The sequence below is a fragment of the Cuculus canorus genome, chromosome 2, assembly GCF_017976375.1.
Source record: "Cuculus canorus isolate bCucCan1 chromosome 2, bCucCan1.pri, whole genome shotgun sequence".
Classification (NCBI taxonomy): Eukaryota; Metazoa; Chordata; class Aves; order Cuculiformes; family Cuculidae; genus Cuculus; species Cuculus canorus.
Window position 1 is genome coordinate 52930331 of NC_071402.1, and position 21987 is coordinate 52952317.

The following is a 21987-nucleotide window of genomic DNA, read 5'->3' on the forward strand; positions in this document are numbered from 1 at the left end:
AAATGCTTAGGAATTTACAGTCTGATTTCACAGCTCTGTTAAGCAGGCTCTGCTGAACAGACACACTTTGATTTAAGAGGGAACGGGAATGTTACAGCATATAAAAGATGACATCAGGGATAAAAAGGTAAATAAAATGAAGAATTAGTAATAAAGTAAAGAAGAGGAGTGCTGGCAGCAAGACAAAACTTAAAATTTCCCACGTACTTTATATCTCACATTTAATTTGGCTTTATTTGTTAAACCCAAGCTCAGATTTCCTCTGGACTCTGAACTTCTACAACAGAAGTTACAAGCATAACAGCCAGATGGGACACAGTTTAGAGAAAATAACTGTCCTCTGTAAGCCTAGTCTGTAAAGAGATATTTTGAAAAATATTATTAGTGCAAATTAGAGAAAGTAGACTTAAAAAAAAATAGCATGAATGTCTGCATGTAAATTTTTGCAATATGCAATACATTTCCCAATCATGTGTTCATAACCTACAGAGATTCCTACAAGGCTATTTCATTCTTTTCATAGTCATGTATTTTTTATGTAAAGAATTCTCCAATTAAATCTGGAGTATTTTAAGTCTCCAAATAATGCCTTATTCTAAAAAAAATGGACACAGAAAAGCACTGACCTGCTTAAATAGTTCTGGCTATATACATCAGTAAGAACTCAAGAATGGCTCCACCGTCAAACTAATGACCTAGTGACAGTTTTTTCTTCTCTGGAACCTATATAAGAAAACACCTCCTTGGTGATGCCTTCCAGATTCATCATCACATATCACTTCTACTATCTGACTTCCAGATACTCCGTTTATCACAAGATCTTCCCTTCAGCAACTTCATGTTCTTGTTTGCAATTTGTTTCTCTCTCCTGTACTATATTTCAGAGATTCAATTCAGCTCTCCTCAGACAGCAACTGAATTAACTAACCTAAAACATTATACCTCTGATGGCCCAGAAATGGCATTCCTTTTAAGAACTTTACTTCAAAAATGTTTATTTTACCCTTTTTTTTTTTTTTAAGATCATCATTCTCATCTACCTTGCATCCAAGAAATAACAGGACAGCTACAAACTGAATTAGAATAATTTCTAGTACAGGTATCCTACATAAAACAGAGAAAGGCTTACAGTCAGCAACATTCAACATTCTTAAGATCTAGACCAAGGATACCCTATAATCTCTAGAAAATCAGGACCTATTTTAGAAAGACTGCAAGTAGGAAAACTTGCACAGGTATTTTTATCATGCACATGCTACATGATCCCTACATACTAGGTTCATGTTTTCAATGGAGATTCAGCCATCAAGGAAAGAGATGTTAATCCACTTTTCTCAAAAAAACCAAACAACCCCCCAGAAAAACAACAAAGAAAACCCCATTTGATATATTTATATTACATACATCCTCAAAAGAAATTAGATGTATGTTTCTAAGGGAGTGGTTTTCAAGATGGTGGAGCATATTATTAAATTTATAAATTATATAAATATATAAATTATATTATTTTCAAAACAGTAAATATGATTCAGTGATTTGAAGGTCGGCAAGTAATGTGCAAAATTCTAGGTGGCTATCTTTGACTTAGTAACAGAATCTATGCCGTTTTGGTCAAAGAATACAGATAATTAACTATAATGTTCTACTCATATCTTTCCTTAACTGTGATCTGTATGTAATCTAATGGATCATGCAAAACAGACATACTTTATTTTAGACTCTTTATTTTTCTTGCTCAAATTAAAAGCTACCAGCAATTAATGTTTCCTGATAGAAGAAAAAATTGTTATCAAAAAGGATCTCGGGCTTCTTTTTTCCCCGTTTAATTATAACAACTTTCTAATTTCAGATTTGGTTGCAAGTTCAAATGCACAAAAATCACTGAAATAATTGCACAGGACACAACTCTGTAGTCAATTGGCACATCAAAATAATGTGTGGTTAATGCAGTACAGAAACTGAAACAAATAGTACACTAATAACTATTCTCATTCATCCTCAGAGCAGTGGAAAACAACACCAGTTAGACCCAGTTGTAAAAATAAGGCTATATCATTAAAACACAATACATTTCCTTGTTCGTTTAAAGATGTACCATCAACTTGTATGAAACAGAAAACATGAAAGTACTTACAAAACCATCTGTATGTTTTTATCAGTAATTATACAGTCCTTGCCTTGTGTATAATTTAAGATATTACTGTTTAAGTGAGGAATTCCTGGTTTCAGTATAACATCAGGAGACTTAAAAATTCTTGATCTTCAAAGATTTTCTTCAGTCTTCAAAGATCTTTTTGAAGAAGTCTTGTCTGACATAGAAGGCACTTTGTTAGGAAATTTAACGTTTTTTAACAGTTAACATTCTTAGACAGTTACAAAAATCACGTTGACTGATGTCACTTTAAATCATCCACTGCTATTCATAATTCTGTGGTTTTACATCTGAAGTAAACCCTTCATACTAATAGAGCTGAAAACAATTATTTGGTCACGGAGCTTCAGAAGGTTAATAAACATGTTTTAAGGAAGAAGCCATTTTTACCCGAAGATGTTCAATGTTTTGTTAACAAGAACACACAGCTAATATTTTATGGGTAGGCATCTGAGCTCTTTGGGACAGAATTGATATGATCTGTAAAATGCTTTAATTACTTAAAGATTTTTTGCTAAACTCGGTACTATCATAATGGTCTTCAAAAAGCAACTACAGTCACTCACTATCTTATGGCTAAGTTTAACAATAAAAATCTTTACTAACCAAGGTGCAATGTATTAAATATGAAACTGCAAGGAAGCTGTTTACAGGAAATAACTGTGACTGAGCGTAAACAAGAAATATCATCTAAAATTATATAGATGAATATTTGAAGTGTCAAAATGGAATAAATAAAAAGCAAGTTACCTTTTCATGAGTGGCCCAGCAGAACAGCAATTCACATATTTCCAGCAGCGAAAGACATGAGACTTTGAAAGCCAACAGCAAGAGCATGCAACGTTTTCGGAGACAGGAAAAACTGAATATCATTAAAATAAATATTGGCCATTAGAGTTTCAATACATTAGTCTATTCATTTGTCTTAATTAATCTGATAAACCGCACAGGAGCCCATGGCTGAGATTTACACACATGGATAAATTTCAGTTAGCCTCAGAGAAACAGCTGTGAAGTTTGGAGTTTATCTTGTTATTTTTTTTTTTTAAGTATCACAAAGACCAGTCCGCTCCAGGACTTCTCACAGCATGTAAAGAGATTCCAAAAGCCCCAATTCCATGTAGGATATCCCTCTAACTGATTACATCACAGCTCTCGCAATATCTGAACGCCTTGCACCTGTTAATGATCATCTTCCAACAGTCTCACCAGAAGTAAAATGGTATCTTTATGTTACAAACGGGAGTCAAAATTACAGAGAAGCTGAACCCAAAGCAAAAGTCAGCCAAGAAGAAACAAAGACCTACATAAATTTAGGAGGTCTAAATACAAGACTGAATGACTCACCTAAAATATTACTACATAAACAACTGTGCAAAACTCAGTCGAGCCAACGTAATTGCTGCTCCCACCTGCCACAACTCTGTAGATAGGCAGTCCCTTCACTGAGACAGAAGAATGAGTCACAGTCCAAGATTCAGAGCCCATAGATCACCCAGGAATTCTTTTATACAGCAAGGAACTCAGTCAATTTGTTGGACTAAAAATGAATATTTTTCTTGGGTTTTCCTCTTTTCTATAAAAAATGCTTTAATACTCTGACTATACCAGAGCTTTATGGTGTGTGTAACTTGACACAAGTCATAAAATTACGTATATGCTCCAGTCTTCAAAGAACTTTAAAGGAGAGAAGCAAAGAAGCATTTATGACACAATGGCAAAGCTACTAGCCAGTAAGCTAAGGAGAAGAAAAAGCAGCTTTAAAATAAAAGAAGAAATTTCCAAGCATCAATAAAATACTATTTCATTAAAGTGCTCGATAAATGCAAATATAACATTTATCAAAATGTAAACAATGTAAATAGTAAAATACATGCTTAATATAATGCTCAATGACAAGAACAAGGATATGTAAAACATAAATATCAAAATCATAATTTAACACACTACTAAACTTCTTAGATTGTTCAATAACCGATAATGGGTAACAATACTGAATTACACCAATATAAAACTCAAATAGTAAATACACAATGTGGTTTCCTAACTTGTCCTATAGAGTCAAAACAATGGGGATTTCATCATGCATAGCTAAAATTTCAACACATTGGCCAAAAAATATAAATATATGTATTTTAAATTGTGTTTGAAAAACATCAACCTTGCTACAAAAGAAAGGATTTAGAACAGTAGAGTATCAGAATTTTACATTATGTTAGCAAGATTTATGATGCATAATCTAGGTCACATTGAAAAATATCTATAAGAGGACATCCCTACTCTAGAAGAATTTATCACATCCATCAAATCAGAGCTCCCTTCTGATTGCACTTAATCTGTCCTTGGAACAACGGGAGATCAACAATAAAGTCATACAACTGGATGAAATAAAAATGAATTACTGAAGCAGAAAATTAAACCTATGTTTCAGACTGAAAGTATTTACTAACACTCTTAAAATATGTAATTGTTAACTTCAAAAGCTCTCTGCCTGTCACACCTCTATGTATGACAGCAGTCACGACATTTTTGAGTATGAACTCCTGATGTATTTCAGCTTTTTTGCAGAATGAATGGCAAAACTCCAGCATAAGCAAACCTGCCTGTTGCGCACTTCAAAAACTGTAAGCTTTCATAATTACTATGTGTATAGCTATACAGATCTGTTAGTCCAGTAAACAAGCTCAGACCTCCAACTCATCTGAAATACAAAATGGTATAGCTGCTCCTTCCTTCTTGCCAGGAGACAACTGAACTCTTTACCCTTATTCAAGACCAAGAACTCCAGAAAGAAAGCTAGATATTTTTTCTTTTTAAACCAAGTCTCTGCATTAGAACCATTCATTGAGCTCTTACTGCTTTTCAGCGGTACAAGGTCTCCTGTATTGTGCTGAAAAGTTAATGATTGAAACCTTACACCAGTATTGCAAAGTCTGTGCCTCATAATGCTGGTTTAAACTCTATTTTACACTTTAATAGCATGAATATAGTGTCCATGATTGTTACAAATCTTACTGGAAATCTGGATGAATTAGTAAAATATTACTGGTTAAAATAGCAAAATCATTAATAGCTCTAATATAAAAGAAGGCATCTTGTAAAAAGAAAATATTCAAATGCTACTTTCATATGTGAAAAAAAAAGTCTTGTTTGTTAAAAATAAAACACAGAAAACTATGAGAAATATCAGAGAACAGAATTCATTTCCAGGGAAGAACTGCTCACTGAAAGAAGGCGACTCTTGACACAGAATGCATTCTACAGCCTAAGCTGAGAACTACATTTAAAACTCTTTAAACTGAAGTATGGAAATGTAAAAATACCTACAATTTTTACATTCAGGCCTTCAAATGGATGCATATTTATACCTGGAAAGAAATCAAAATCAATAATTCTAAAACAGTCAAGTTTACCACAGAATTGTAAACTAGAAAGACAGCAAAAAAAAAAAAATTCTAAACATGAAACCATTCTAGCTTACATCACCTAATGAAATACAGAATTCTCCCCTCCTTTGGACTGATATTGTTTGCAATAGGTAAAGGGTTTAATAATTTTTACACGGTAAGTGATCTGAAATAGACCTAAGTAAGCATGAAGAGAATATTGTCCTCTTCTAACACTTGCAAACATTAACCTATGTTGCAAAAAAATATATTTTTCTTACTTCTGGGGCTACACTTTTGACCTTTGGCAAAAAAAACCCACCTATAGTCTTTTATAACTACTTTTTTCTCTCTAACCTGAGCAATTTGTCACAATTCAAGGCTTCATAGGATTGTTGGATGAGAGGCAAACAAGGGTCAGATTATTTAAATAATAAAAAAAAAGCTCATCCCCCACCCCAAACTTCAAACCCCAAATTCTGTTCTCCTGGAAAAGCAGAAATGAAGCATACATTTCCCTTTTCAAATTCCAGCAAGTCTATCACCAGTGGCTACTTCAAAGGAGTGATGTCTTGTCCTTTCTGTTGCCTGGCTGCTTCTCACACACACTCTGCAAGCGTATTTAATGTGATGTCAAAGTTGGGCAAGTCTTTCTCCATTTATTCTGTTAACTCTAGCTATGTGCTTCTGCTACTTACCTTGAATCAAATCTAAACCAACTCACTGAAGCACTGAACTGCTTTGTTATAAAAACTCATTGAACTGGCTTGTCCTAAAGCCACAAAAACCATTAATCTGAGGCAAACAAGACAGAGGAAATGGGTGCAAAAGGTAACAGCAATAGAGGAAAAGGAGAGAACCAGATACCTCTTTTAGCAACAATTTGCATTTTTACTATGGCAGGTGAATCAGAAAGCTCCTGTCTTAGGAGACAGTCCCACAATAGCCAAAGAAAATCTAAACTGGGGTTGCTCTTCCACTGACCCTAGCACCAAGGCAATCATGTGGGGCTGCTAAGAATGCTAAGAAAAAGAATGCCTCAGAACAGTTACTCGTTTTCAGGTGCTTCAGCTCTCCATGAAGTAGTTCATCGAGACATTGCGTAAGTAATACTGCAGGGAAAATAATGACAATAAATTGCAGCAACCACAATTTTGTTTGTCTTACATCACCACGAACCCGATGCCTTGACCTTGCTTAGCTTTTCCTTTAACTTGTAAATAGGGAAACACGACTTAGCTCTGCCTTGGATATGAAACCTACTGCTTGGGTGCATTACCTCTCTCTTTTGTTATCAACTAGTACAGACAAATAGGTTTGAGTTTAAAAGAGCGCTAAGGTTGTTCCTGCATTCTAAGAACACTGAAAAGATATAATTTTTGGATAAAAACCAACAGCCATTAGTTTAAGAAAATAGCACATCTTATCCAGCATATTAACTAGTAATCAGGATATTAGCTCTACAATAGTTATATGTGTAGTAAATCCTACAGAGAAATAAGTGAAATTCTTTTCAACTTCACTTGAACCTCTCTACTCTGAAAAGTCTTCAAAAAGAATAAAAGAACATAACCTAGGAATGAGGTTTGTCTGGATAAGACAAACTTCAAGAGGGTGACTGCATATGAAGACAGAGCAAATGGTCACTCATTTCACTACAAATGAAATATGAGAAGGTTCTGCTTCCTCCTCTTCCCTTTTTACCTTCATCCCTGCTCCTGCCTGAATCCCCTAACCACTTACCTTGCATTGACACAGAAGTTCACCAGACGTCTTTGTAAGCAGGAAAGGAGGGGAGAAGAAACAAGATTTGTCCTTTCAGCAGAATTAAGCTTTATCACACAACGTCTACTTTGCTGTCCCTTCAGAATATTGTATTTTCTAAACCAATCTTTATCGCAGAACAGAAAAAAAAAAAACCTCAATGCTTAAGTTTAGAAATACAGAGAAATATTCCACTGCAAACTATTTTTCCATATAGATGGAGTCGCTTTCTATTCATTTTACATCTTTGCAAAGTAATCAGATCAAATCCTATTGCCATTTGAAAAACATTCCTTAACGTTCTAAGCACATCTCATGAAAACTTCAGTTATTTTCTAACAGGAAATCGGGGGATGATAAGTAGCTTATTTGGGATACAAAGAAGATGGAACCCTAATGTAAAGAAAAAAAGGGTTAAATGCTGCTTAGATATAAACAGTCAGTATAACTAGATATTTCAGGGTAATAAAGCTGTATGAACATGAACACCATGGCTTTCATGGCCAGGAAAAATAAATCTTTACAATGATCCTAAACGTTGGAGGTGAAGGTAATGAAAACAAATCATCAAATTATCACCTGAGACTAATGACTTCTAAAACAAGTGAAAACATGTTCCCTAAATACATTAAATTAATATTTGCATGTAATTTGTAGTAGAGTTTAAGAAATGCAATGTTTAAAACATTTTTTACAGCATGTTCTTGCTTTTACTGCAACTCTTCTCCCTAACTTTGCCAATGAAACTTTAAACACAACAGAAACACATAAACAAGCTTTGATAGTATGCAAAATAGAACCAACTAATATATTTAAAGACATAGTCCTGAAAACTCTACTCTGCAAACCCCAGTTAGGCTGATGACAACTGAAAAAAGAGAAATAAATCATCTGCAGGTAACTGATAATTTCCCTTGAAGAGGGACTCCATCCTTAACTTAAATGGGATCTTGTGTCAGTACCATTTCCAATTTCTAGAGTAGAAAGAAATGAGTTTTCAATCTCAGAGTGGAGTTCTACCATTCTACATCCTCTCTCTGAGCAATCTGCAATGCCACTACAGTGGTTTGTTCCTGTAACCACTGCTTGTGGGACTCCTGACCTGCAAAAAAAAATAGAAGATTTTCATTGTTCACAAATAAAGTTGATTATTTCTGTCTTTGAAAATATTCTTAAGAAGTGGCTTCCCTGCAGGTAAATTGCTTGCAGATGCACGTTACTTTTATTAAACTTTAAACAGACCACTGGGAGGAGGCCAGAAAACTATGAATGCAAGCACTGTGGGTATCTGTTGTTGTTGTTATCAACAGAATAGTTTTGCATCAGAAAATACACTTTCTTAAAAGAGAAAAATGCTTTGACGTTTTGGTGGAAAAAAGCTGAAATAACCAATTTTCATAATTTTTATGATTTTATGATTCCATAAAGACAACATGTCGTTATTGTCTTATTTAAAATTACTCAGTAGTATTAAAAAGACAATACATTTGGAATTTCCATTCAGCAAGAATTTCAGTTTCTTGTTAGCACTGCTTCTTCTACAAATTTGTTTTCTTTTAAGAACTACAGACTTTAACAAAACATTCATACAGGAAAGAAGATGGGACACATGTATCCAAAAGTTCTCCTTTGGCCATGCTCTTTGATATCCATATGCCAAACAGGTCAGACATGGAACAACTTTATTCATATAGTCTACATGTTTTTCAAGTTTAACTATAATATAAAAAATACGATGCTTAGCTACAGATCATTAAAAAAAAAAAAGTCGATTTCTATTCTAAATAGCTCTCAACATGACAGGTCTAGTTCTGTTAACATTGTAACTGCTGAAGTTCATAAAGTTTGAGAGTTCTATAAATACCTAAAGGAGCAGGGCCTGCAAGTAAAAAAAAATTACAAAGGGACAGTGGAAATACATTGAAAAACATATCAATATTGTATAGATCACTATTTTTAGCTAACCTGTTATTTCAGATTTCTCGTATTACATTTAAAATTAATTCATTAGAAGAGATGACTCATATATTTAATAAAAGCTATTCATGGAAATTCTCCATCTGTTCTGAAATAAGTAAGAATGTTATTATAATTGGTTTAGATCTATATGGAGACAAATGACAGACCAAGTGCTGTAATGGAATTTTTAATGAAATATGCACGTTTCTGGCTGAATGTGCACACTACTGTGATCTGTGTATTTGCTGTTTGAAAGAGATGATAATTCCTTAGGTTTGTCTTTATCATCTTAAGGCAGAATTAATCTAGTCTGTACTGACATGTAAATGTTTATATTCCAGAAATTTGGATAGTGTTAGCGGTAGGTGCACATTTGTTTCAGAAATGCTTTGTGTCTTCCATAAAACACAGAGCTGTCTAAATTAATAAAAGACTTAATAACAATCTCTCCCTAAAAATATACTCTAAGCTTAGAGTAGGCTTTCTGATACCATCTGATACTTAATTCTATATCTCACCCAACTATTAATTTAAATATTTTTACTCACTAGAATCGGGAACACCATCTCTAGATTAGAAAATTAGGGCCTGATCTTCAAAAGAACTCCAGTTGGGGTATGTAAACAGCAAAACATTGAGGAGTATTTAGTATTCTGCAGCTTACACGTAACAGAAGCTGAGCTCCTCAAAATCGAGCTACTTAAGTCAACGTTTTCTTTCACACAGCAACCTTTAAAACTCTGATCTCCAGGCCTAGACCTTTTTCAAAGATTAAAGCAGAAAAATTAAAACACAAGCACTCAACTGTGAATTGCTTCACCTTGTAACGTCTGTTTAAATATTGATAAGGGTGTGTAGAAGAGGGAGTGGGGAATGGAAAAGGGCTAGAAGGTAATCTTTCCTGAGCTTCTGCAGTTTCCAAACTGAGTTCTGCCTAATAACCAGCAGCACATCCATGGCTAACACAATTTGGATCAGAAATTAATCAGACACCAGTTTTCAAAATGTATTCTCTTTGTTCCTTTCTCTATGAAAAAAATCCACCTTATTTTTAAGAGCATACAGTTAAAACATTAGAACAGCAAAGTTATTTCAAATATTTCTTTTCACTCTAAAGCATTTTAGTCTTTTAAAACACAAAGCCTTTTAACTAAATGGTTAACTTCTTTAGTATTTAGATGTCTCTGCAACCGAGAAGACATTGGTTTAGCATCTCAGCTGTCCTTATAGACACACTTGGACCACCAGAAGAACCTCATTTCACATCAGCTCACATGTTGCTACATTATATATCCGTAAGCCCTGGTCATGCTAACATTCATAGGAAGTCACTTGGTTACCTAATGGCATAACACCAACGGATATTCATTATAAGCCAAAAAAAAGTAACAGAGTTCTTGATATACTATGTATATTAAAGACATAACTGATTCTCAATTTACAAACCATCGATGCAGATGTGTATATTTAGGACTAATTCCATGCATGATAGTTTTTTTCATTTAATTCTGACAATTCTGTTTTAACCATCTATGTTTCTAGAGCATTCTGTCATTCCTGCGTGAACACAAATTAATGTGCTCGCTGATGGAAACCTTGTTAGGAATATTGGACTAGTCTGGCCCCAGTAAAGTCAACAGCAAAATTCCCATTAATTGGACAGAATATCATCCACTATTTCATAAGCTCCAAAAGAAGTTGCCATCCTTGTAAAAGCAAAAATAAAAGTTTTCCTATTCCTCAATCACTACAGCTCATAGCTTAGGTTTTACAATGCTGGAAAACCCTTGCGGCTTGGAGTTGACATACATCTGCATTTGCACGTGGTGCATTCTGGCACAAACGTAAGATAAGCTGGGAGCAGTAGTGTCTTAAAATGCAGACAAATCTACCTGAACCTCAAAGACAGGCCCCTCATAACATATGTGCTAACATTCCTTCAGAATGTACACAATGAAGTGGAACAATTTAGAACACACTAACAATAATGTCCAGTTAAGGTTACCTCCACAATTCCTTTCTGAAATCTTTTGCAAAACTTTAAGCTTCAGTATTCTAGGCCTTATCCCTCTCTTGATAAAAACAATTGGGAAGAGAAAAAAGAATTATGAATTGGCTTTAAAAAAAAAAGGAAAAAAAAAGTTAAGCTCACATTCTTAAAACAGACAGCAGTAGTAGAAATTGTCAATAAAATTCTCAACTTCACAGCAATAACTGAGCCTTTGCCTCCTTGATTGTCATTGTTAGTCTCAGGAACATACAGCAGTCTACTGATTCTTAAGGAGCTAAAAAGTAAGAAGAGGTCAAGGCCCCTTTCAAAACCTATGACACTGGAGCAACTCCACTGGTTTCACTGAAGCAAAATTTACTTTGATGTAAATACAATGTTATAACACTTCCACTTGTCTGTCTTATGCAAGCCTGCTTCTCTATAACAATTCCAAATTCATAGGCCGACTGTGCTCAAATGTCAGTGGGCAATTCTGTTTAACTGTAAGCCTTGAGCTCTGTCTTTCCATTCAAATATCCGCTGTCCCAGTGAGCCCCATGTTCATTTATTACTTTCCTAGCATTCAAAAGAAACCCCAAAGCTAAAGAGGCTCTTGAGAGCTTATTTAGCTTATTCCTCAGCTCCAAGGCAAAATTAACTATATTTAAACCATTGCTAACAGATGTTTGTCTAACCCGTTCTCGAATATCACAAGTGGAGACTGCAGTACTGCCCCAGGCATTCTGTTCTAATAATCGATTATTCAGGCCTTTAAATGTCTAACGTAAATGTTCACCGCTGTAATTTAAGCTCATTACTTCTTGCACTGTTCATGGGAAAACCAGGGAAAATTCACTTGTGTTTTACTCTCTTGAACACTTATCAAACAGATCTGTTTTGCACAGACTTATCAATCCAAATTTTACCATCTAAGAAAAAGCAAGCACAATTTTAGATAAGAAACATAGCAAGACTAATATATTTAGAAAAAAAGAGTAGATCCTGGTTTGGACCTACTATCTTTATATCTATGATCATATACAGTAAAACATTTTAACAATGGTCATTTATCATGTTCCTCAAGAGAACCAATAAAATGCAATGAATACACATCCTCTGATGTTGCACAGATACAAAATGTATAGTTTGTTTACAAACAAATATTACTGAATGTAAAATGAAGCAACCTTTTAAAAAAATATATTGGTAAACGTCCAAAGTTTACATTTTCTAAAATATTAAGTTCACGTTTTGTTTACAGACCAGCTTTCAAAGAATTACTGGCATTTTAAGATAATTTCTTAACCTGATGAGTACATGAATAAAACAAAGCCGTAAAAAAACCCCAAACAACCAAAAAAAACAGTAATCAAAGTTCCATATGACAGTCCCCAAAAGGCCAGTTTCAACTTCTATTTAGAAAAGCAAGATGTGATCTAACACACAATAACTTACAAGAAACTTGTCTAACGCTTTCATGTGCTATAGGTATTGCAAGTCACCAACGTTAACAAACCACATTGCCAGAGTGTGGATTTTTTGCCCATTCCAACTTCAAAAGAAGTTTTGACAACAGTTGAAGTATTTACAAATTTAAAATAAAGGCTCGATATCCCTTTGGATTACTTTACCACTGTTACTGGGTTTTCTCTTGGTGACTACACATGGCAGACAGCAATCCAAAGACCATGTATTTTGTTGACTCTGCGAGTAAAGGTTAAATTAGCAGCATCTACCTCAGCTTGTCTGAAAAAAAAAAACCCAGGCAGTTCTAAGTAACAGACTATTAGTGAACACTGATTACGGATCAGTTACAACTAAAATCACTCACTTTTTCTGAGAGGTGGTGTGTCAGAAGGCAGAAGTTTATAAAACTTGAATGGGACCTATTATGACCAGCCATGATGAAACCCAGCCTGAATATTGCGGGCAGGTAAGCCACAGCTTGTGGCTGTGCTCTGCAGCTGCAGGGGTCTGGTAGTGACATCCAGTCACTCACCAGTGCAGCTAATCCTCCTGTGCTGCCAGAAACGCTCTTTTGCCTAAACTGTGCTAGGTTAGATGACCTGTTGGCTGCATCATAAAAACTACAGCCTTAAGCTGTATTAGCTTTAACTAATTTCTGCTGGGTCCGAGTAAGGAAACTATCTCCTTCACGCTGCATCCTTTCCTCTGTGGTTCTGTCCCATCTCTGGAGGCCTGCATAAGTGAACACAGAAACAAACGAGACAGACTCTTTTCCCCACAGAAGGGACTGATGAATACGATCTTTCTGCTTTGCCAGCCACTGTGAATAATACATTTTTTTCCAAAAAGCAAGTATTTCATTAAACTTGCCACCTCGGTTAAAATAAGAGGATATTAGAGGGAATGGAATAAGAAATTGAATTTTGATCACTGTCCTCTCTTAAACTCTGTTGTACCAATCTCTAGCACCTACATTACAGGAAAAAAAAGAAAAATTAAAAAAGCTTAGGGAATCCACCTCTGTTGGTATTATTAGGGAATCAACATCTGTAGGTGTAACACTTTCAAAATTATGAAAAACAAATATCTCCTTTTCATGGTTGTTATTTTTCTGAGGTCTCAGCATTTTTAAACGTAACTCACTGATTTTGATGTCTACGTCATATGCAGTATTCCATACTGGATGAAATAGCTGGTGATGATCCCTATTTTATAGAGATCTTGATCATACTCTCAAATGAAATCAGATATTAGCGCATTATACTGCTGATGACAACAGAATAATTTCATAGTCTAAGAATACCTATCTCTGAAATGTTTTAAAATACCTAACCAAGCAATGCTGTGTTCCTATGCAGCATTCAAATCCTCTAAAAACACGTTTTCTGGAAAAGATAATTCCCGGTCTAAACGTATGCCACAACAGATTTTGTTCAACTTAATTTCTTATATTATTTCTGATAAAGTTTCTGCTTTAGTTTTTAACTACAAGCTATAGTTTCCAATTGCTGCTCTGCTTCAGCAGCCATAGCTGCTGCCTGTAACTGTTCCGTTTCACTCTGGATGGAATTGGCTGTAGTAACTTGTTTTCTTTCACTGTGCATATTGTTCTCATGCCTTTTTAGATCAGATGCTTTAGCAAATGCCTTAGTGCAAGAACTGCAGACAAAAGGTTTCTCTCCTCGGTGTCTTCTTTCATGGTCTTTGAGGTGGGACTTGTGCTTGAAGGCTTTATCACACATATGGCATGCAAATGGCCTCTCATTACTGTGAACTCTTTCGTGCTTTTTTAGATCTGGTGCACGAATAAAAGACTTTCCACATACCTCGCAACTGTAAGGCTTGTAACCTGTGTGTATTTTCAGATGCTCTTTCAAATGAGCTTGCGTGGTGAAGCCCTTTGTACACATTTCACAAACAAATGGTCTATCAGCAGTGTGTAGCTTTTCATGTTTTCTCAATCGCGCTTCATCAGAAAAGGTCTTGCCACAAGCCTGACATACAATGTGTTCCCTGTGACCATAAAGCAAATACTCAAACTTCATATCCCCAGCTGCAGTGGTCCAGCCTGGTGTCTGTTCATCTTTCACTTCACTTATGCCATCATTAAACGTCAAAGCCTGAGGGGTCTGAGATCCTAAGTCTTTTGATTCAGTTGTTTCCATAGGCTCTACTTCCTGGCCGTAGCAGTTTACTTTTCTTACCTCTTCACTTCCCAGCTCTTTCAGAATCGCCTCCTGCACTCTCAGGGTAGTGGTAGGTGATTTTCCATCTTCCTGACTTGGAGGAGTTCCTTCCACTGTCACATCTGATGGACTATCGTCATGATCTCCAATTTCTTCCACCTCATCATCTTGGGTATCATTAGGTTCCCCGATAGGACGGTTTATTTTCAGACAGTATTTGCTCTTGGACTGAGTGTTTTCTTCAGGACTAGATACATCACGTTTTTGAGAGCAGAGTTTATCCAGAAATCGAATACCAAGAATCTGGCCTGAGGACATCATCAAATTTACATCCTCTTTCTTAACAGAAATTTTTGCAGTATACATGTAATTGAGAACTTCCTCAAAAATATCAGAACGAAGAAAATCTATTTCTATTACGGATGAACTATCCACTTCCAGTTTTTTGAAAAGCTTTTTGAAGTATGTACTGCAGGCAGCAAGCACACACCTATGTGCTCTGAATTTAACATCTTCAACCACAATAGCTATGTCACAAAATTCTCCTTCCAGACGTTGTTCGTTTAATGTTTTCAGGAACACAGTTTTGTGATCGTCGTCATTATATTTAATGGTTTCAGACATACTGATGAAAAACTCCTGTAAAATTACAAGGGAAACTTTTGTAATTTTTATGAAGTAGTCCAAGTCATAAAATCCCAACAGCCAATGCCATTTACATATGAAAATAACTGCCAAATATACCTTTTTGCTTACTATGAACAGAAAAGGCCTTTCAGATTATAAAAACATTACTCTTAAATTTCTTTTAAAACTGTGACTACATAAAGGACTTTCTCTAGGTTTATACTTTACAGGACACACGCTGATTTGTAGAGGATAATTTTTGTATCAAGATATTAATTTATTCAAATATTTATCAATTCAGTTATCCAAAATTGGAAACTTCCTCTGTGAAGCTCCAGTTCCCAGTAAATGTATGATCCAACTGCAGCAGAAGTCATTCTTATAGCTAAAGGAAATGCTAATACTAAGAAACGCATAAGAAATACTCTAAACATTGCAGCATAATAAACTAAATGTGAAATAACAGATATAAGCCTTACCATGAACAATGCAGGAAATTTTCAGAACAAAGGATTACTAAATATTTGACAGATGATTAACCCTTACAATGGGCCACCGTCAGTCTGAAAGACAGGAATATAATAACATTTAAAAAAATTATAAAATGTATTTCAAAAACTGGTTCATTTTTTGGTGTTAAACCACAGCATTTTCAATCACTTTGAACCACATAAAATACACTGTTAAAATATCCAGTTGTTTTGACTGGTTCTACAGATGACTGCATAAGTTGATCCGATAGCAGTGTTGTCATAAACCATGTATTTACTTTCCTCTTGCTACTTTATTTCCCTGACTCTACTTTCCTGCTACTCATTTCGCACTACATCTAAAAGTCTGAAGAGCCTGTACAGGAATCAATAGCATTACCCCAGTAACCAACCCATCAAGAAGGTGATTTGTCTTCTGCTGAACTCATGTGCTGAGCAAGCCTAGCAGAGGAGCTGGCAACCAGACCAAGCACCCCAAAGGACAGCAGACTGGGCTGTGGATGGATGTGCATCCAGAACCAAGGAAAGAGACAACAAGGATATCAGATATACAAACAACAAAGATACCCAAACAGCAGAAGGATAATGCAAAATACAAAATATTCAATCCCAACCTCCCACAGGAATCTAATTGTGACAGAAGCAGGAATGACAGTAAATAGGAGGAAAATTTAATATTTGCTTCAGATACCTCCCTCTACCACCTCACATGGAGCTACTCGGAACTCCTTTCCTAAATTCTGATTTGATTTATCCTTGACCATGTATTAAACAGAAGCAGGTGACAGGCGTGTGACTTTCACTCTTGACACTGGATGTTTAATATGTTATGAAAATGCTTGGCCACCTTTGCAGGTCTGGCATCTCATAGTGTTACTGACAAAAAAAAAAAAAAAAAAACCACCACAAAAAAAAAAACCCTGAGGAAAGCCAAAATTCTAGTCTTAGTCTCACATAATCAGATGTGAAGAGAGACAGACAGGAAGCACACAAATATCTGAAATATACAAAAGCAAACAAACAAAAAAACCACCGTATTTTTATGTTTTGTTTTGCTAAACAGCTGTGAGTCTGTTGAGACTTATTAAGAGACAACAAATTAATCAGCTAAGAATGGAGTACCTGAGTACTCAGGGGTGTGTGATTGGTGAAAGAAACAAAGTTACTGCTCAGGGAGTGGAGGGAGGTAGGTGCTTGACCAGAGCACCACCAGCATCCATTGCCACTGGGTTATTTAATCCGTGGGGAAGTCGTACAATAACAGAATGGTTTCGGTTGGAGGGGACCTTAAAGATCATCCAGTTCCAACCACCCTGCCATGGGCAGGGAGGGACACATCCCACCAGATCAGGCTGCCCAAGGCCCCATCCAACCTGGCCTTGAACACCTCCAGGGATGGGGCAGCCACAACTTCCCTGGGCAACCTGTGCCAGTGCCTCACCACCCTCATGGTGAAGAAATTCTTCCTAACACTTAGTCTAAATCTGCCCCTCTTCCACTTATACCCATTGCCCCTAGTCCTATCACTACAAACCTTTGTAAACAGTCCCTCCATTCCTCCCCAGCTTTCTTTTAGCCCCTTTCAGGTACTGGAAGGTTACTATAAGGTCTCCTCAGAGCCTTCTCTTCTCCAGGCTGAACAACCCCAACTCGCTCAGCCTGTCCTCATACGGAAGGTGCTCCAGCCACACACCCCTACACACCTCCCACCCCCATCATCCTTGTAGCCCTCCTCTGGACCCATTCCAACAGTTCCATATCCTTCTTATGTTGAGGATTCCAGAACTGGACACAATATGCCAGGTGGGGTCTCACAAGAGAGGAACAGAGGGGCAGAATCACCTTCCTCTCCCTGCTGGCTACCCTTCTTTGATGCAGCCCAGGATACAGTTGGCCTTTTGGGCTGAGAGCGCACATCGCCGGCTCACGTCGAGCTTCTCATCGACCAGCACCCCCAAGTTCTCCTCTGCAGAGCCGCAGAGATCCCTCATCCTGCGTTGAAATGCTAATTATCCCTACACACACACTTTTAACCACAGGAAACTGGAGAGGTTACGTCTGCGGTGCTGTGACTGTTGGTGCCCCGGCGCGGCGCTGACCGAGGCAGCCGGGCTCCCGCCGGCGAGCGCGCGGCGCACGCGGGTTCTCGCCGGGGCCGGGCCCTGCGCGGGCCGCGCCGCCGCCTCGGGAACCCGCGGGGCGCCCGCGAGCAGCACTCGCCCTCTCTGCGGAGCGAGCTCGGCGCTCCCCCCGCCCCGCCTCGCGGGGCCGCGCGGGGCTGGCGCTCCCTCCTCCCTCCCAACGCTTCTCGCGCGGCGCGGCGGAGGCGCTGCCAGGCTTCTGCCGCGGCCGCGCGCCCCTTTGTTGCGGCCGCGCCAACGTGCAGAGCCGCGGCCGGACACGTCCTTCTCCTCCTCCTCCTCCTCCTCCTCCTGCTCGCCCTCCTCTGCCGGCCCGCCCGCCGCGCGCGCGGGAAGGAAGCAGGCGCGCGACTCTTCCGGGCTGCTGCTGTTGCTGACGGCGGCGGCGGGCGCGCACGCGGCGCCTCCATCTCACCCAGCGCGCGCTGCCGCGGGGGGCTTTTTAACGGCCATCGGCTGCCGGGGGCTGCGGTGAAGGCAGCGGCGGCAGCACTGAGCGAGGGAGGAGGGGAGGGAGGAAGACAGAGAGAGAGCGAGGGGGCGCGCGCGCGCGGCGCCACGGCGGCGGCCCTGCCGCTGGGCGCGGGTGTGGAACGAGGAGAGGGCTCGCGCTTACCTGCCGCGCGCGCGCGCGGAACCGCAGCTCCCGAGGAGCTGGCGGGGGCTGGCGCCGCCGCCGCCGCGCGGGAGGGGGCCAGGGGAAAAGGGGAAAGGGAAGAAGGGAGGATGGGGGGGCGGGGGGGGGGAAATTTGGGGAGGGGGGGGGGCTCTGCGCGCGTCTCTCCAGCCGTAGCCGCCGCCTCCTGCACGAGCGCCCAGTGTGCGCGCGCGTGCGCGCGCCGGGCCGACGAGGGGGGGTTGGAGTGCGTGTGCATGCGCGGTGCGAGCCGGGCGCGACTGTGGCGGGGAGCGTGGAGGAGGAGGGGAGCGCGCCGGCTCCATCTCCCCCTTTTTGGGGGGCCCTCGCAGGGGAGGGAAGGGATGGGGGGTGGGTCGGGCGGGGGATGAAGCATCCCTCGCCGAACGAGCGCCAAGGAGCCGCTCCCGCCGCGCCGCGGGCACCCGCCCCGCCCGCGTGTGCGAGCCCGGGGCGGGGAGGAAAGGGGAGCGAGCTGTGAGAGAAGCGGGGGCGCCGTTGAGCCGCGCTCGCGGAGGCGGGGCCGCGCGCCCGGCACCGGCCCAGCGGGCCGGCGGGGAAAGGCGCTCGCGCGCGGCGGTGGCGCGGGAGCTGCGCTGGGCGCGCGGCGGCGGCGGAGAAAGGCGGGATTTTTCAAATAGCCGTTATCCGGGAGCGCGCGCCGCAGTGTCCCCGTAGCGGGCAGGGCGGGCGCGGGCTCCTGCCTCTCTGTTGTATCCTCTTGAAGGAAGGAATCAGAGGATCACAGAATGGTTGGGTTGGAAGGAACCTTAAAGATCATCGAGTTCCACCCTCGCTGCCATGGGCTGGGAAACGCGGCTGCCTCCCAGAACCCGCTCTACTTAGTTGCTGATCACAGAATCACAAGGTTGGAAAGGACCCATTGGATCATCGAGTCCAACCATTCCTAACACTCCCTAAACCATGTCCCTAAGCACTTCATCCACCCGTTCCTTAAACACCTCCAGGGAAGGCGACTCGACCACCTCCCTGGGCAGCCTGTTACTGGAGTAGTGTCATCATCATCTGGGAACAATGTAGTAGGTATTTTCATCAGGAGGGTAACTCTTGCCCTTTCCTGAGTCATATCCATGATTTTTTTTTATAATACACTAATACACCCTGCCATGGGCGGGAACACCTCCCACCAGATCAGGCTGCCCAAGGCCCCATCCAACCTGGCCTTGAACACCTTCAGGGGTGGGGCAGCCACACCTGCTTCCCTGGGCAACCTGTGCCAGGGCCTCACCGCTGTCATGGTGAAGAATTTCTTCTTAATGTCCGATCTAAATCTTGCTGCTTTGTTTTAAATTCATTCTCCCTAGTCCTATCACCACAAATCTTTGTGAACTGTTCCTCCCCAGCTTTCTTGTTGCTGCTTCCGGTACTGGGAAGTAATATTATTCGTAATATCTAATCTAAATCTTCCCCCCTCTGATTTGAAGCCATTCCCCTTATCGCTGCTTGTAAACAGTCCTTCTCCGGCTTTCCTGTAGCTCCCTTCAGGTACTGGAAGGTCACTATAAGATCTTAAAGCCTTCTCCAGGCTGCCAACCTCAGCTCTCTCAGCCTGTCAATGATTTGTTGTAAGTTACTAACATATTATATATTTGAATATTATGTATAGTTTTTGTGATTTTAGAACTAAAATATAGGATTGGCTTGAATAATAACTTTTAGCCATCCTGTGCCTGGATACTTACCCTTAAATAAGGAATTTCAACAAGACTTCAGTTAGAAAGAATGGGAAAGAATGTGACTGTATCTAATTAAGCCAGACAACAAGGACTAGTGCAACGATAAGAAAAAAAAGAAAGAACCAGCTAGGACCCGATGCAGCCATGAAGAGGTGCCCAAGGAGACTAAAAGCATGCGCAAGGAGAGTTGAAAAGTACAGCTTTAAGGAAGACCTGTGGTCTTCATCCAGAGATCCCTGAAGAAGACCCCCAGAGGGCAGACCGAGTGCACCAAGGGGAGGAAACTTATGTAAATAAATTCTGGAAACTGATTATAATAGGCATAGCTGTTCGAGGAAAAGTGATGAATTTGTATGCTTTGACTGTATATAGCCTTTGTGAATTGTACTGGAAGTTGCACATACACTAGGTGGAGCGATCCCCTGCATGCCTGGCGTCACATTGAACAATCCCTTAGAATCATAGAATTACTAGGTTGAAAAGGACCTACTGGATCATCTAGTCCAACCATTAATAACCTTACTTAATAATCAAACTGGCATTGATTATTGAGTCTGGCTTTTCACAGCATTACCCTTGTGTGTTACAGAGGGAAACGTGGCTGCCTCCCAGAACCTGCTCTACTTAGTCGCTGATGTTATGTAAACAAGTTACTGGAGTAGTGTAATCATCATCTGGGAGCAATGTAGAAGGTATTTTCATCAGGAGGGTAACTCTTGCCCTTTCCTGAGTCATATCCATGACTTTTTTTTTATAATACGCTAATATACGTAGTGAATTGCTCTCTAGCTGGGTCATTCTATCTTTTTTAAATTATTATTAAAAGGTATCTTTTTTTTCTAGCCACTTTTAAATACAGTGAAATGGAAGTCTATATTTTGATTGGGTGCTTGAAACCACTAGCCTTTATTTGTAGTAACATTGGTGGTTTTCATTCAGAAGGCAAAACTGTCTTAGGTCTTTTAAATATTCCTGAAACCTGTACAAGAATTCTCCCCAGAGTGAAAGGAGCTTCCCTTTTACAATTTCATAAAGTGCTGTTTACTTCTTTGACAGTGCCTCGGACACTCCTGTGATACCCTTATTAATCTTGAGAAACATAGCTGCTGAATCTACTGTGCCGACCAGCATGTTCATAGAATCATAGAATGATTTGGACTGGAAGGGACCTTAAAGATCGTCCAGTTCCAGCCCCCCTGCCATGGGCAGGGACACCTGTCACTAGGTCACGTTGCTCGGAAGACCCATCCACCATGGTGCTGAACACCACCAGGGATAGGGCTTCCATGATATCTCTGGACAACTCGTTCTGGTGCCTCCGTACCCTCACAGTATAAATTTTCTTCCTAATATCTAATCTAAATCTCCCCTCTTTCAGCTTAAAACCATTACCCCTCTTCCTACCACTGCACTCCCTGATAAAGATCCCCTCCCCATCTTTCCTGTAGGCCCCCTTTAAGTATTGAGAGGCTGCTATAAGCTCTCCCTGG

The 21987-nt window shown here is 39.7% G+C and overlaps 1 protein-coding gene across 12 annotated transcripts; it reads right to left on the minus strand.

The window, feature by feature from the left end:
* Positions 1 to 74: 74 nt before the first annotated feature.
* Positions 75 to 18895, minus strand: ZBTB14 (zinc finger and BTB domain containing 14). Of its 12 annotated transcripts, none has more exons than XR_008448466.1 (7): positions 18780 to 18895; positions 16011 to 16094; positions 14923 to 15543; positions 7282 to 7311; positions 5480 to 5520; positions 2903 to 2964; positions 75 to 2309 (listed from the first exon to the last, which is right to left on the minus strand). XR_008448466.1 is itself a non-coding variant. In XM_054058229.1 (6 exons), the coding sequence occupies exons 2-6, from the start codon at positions 16011 to 16013 to the stop codon at positions 2276 to 2278; spliced, it is 750 nt and encodes a 249-aa protein (XP_053914204.1). In that variant the 5' UTR covers positions 16014 to 16094; positions 18780 to 18895; the 3' UTR covers positions 75 to 2275. The 12 variants fall into 12 exon arrangements, 9 of the variants coding, with proteins under 9 accessions (XP_053914204.1, XP_053914206.1, XP_053914211.1 ...); XR_008448465.1 differs by having other exon boundaries at positions 2903 to 3014; XR_008448464.1 differs by having other exon boundaries at positions 2903 to 5520.
* Between the last annotated feature and the right edge of the window lie 3092 nt (positions 18896 to 21987).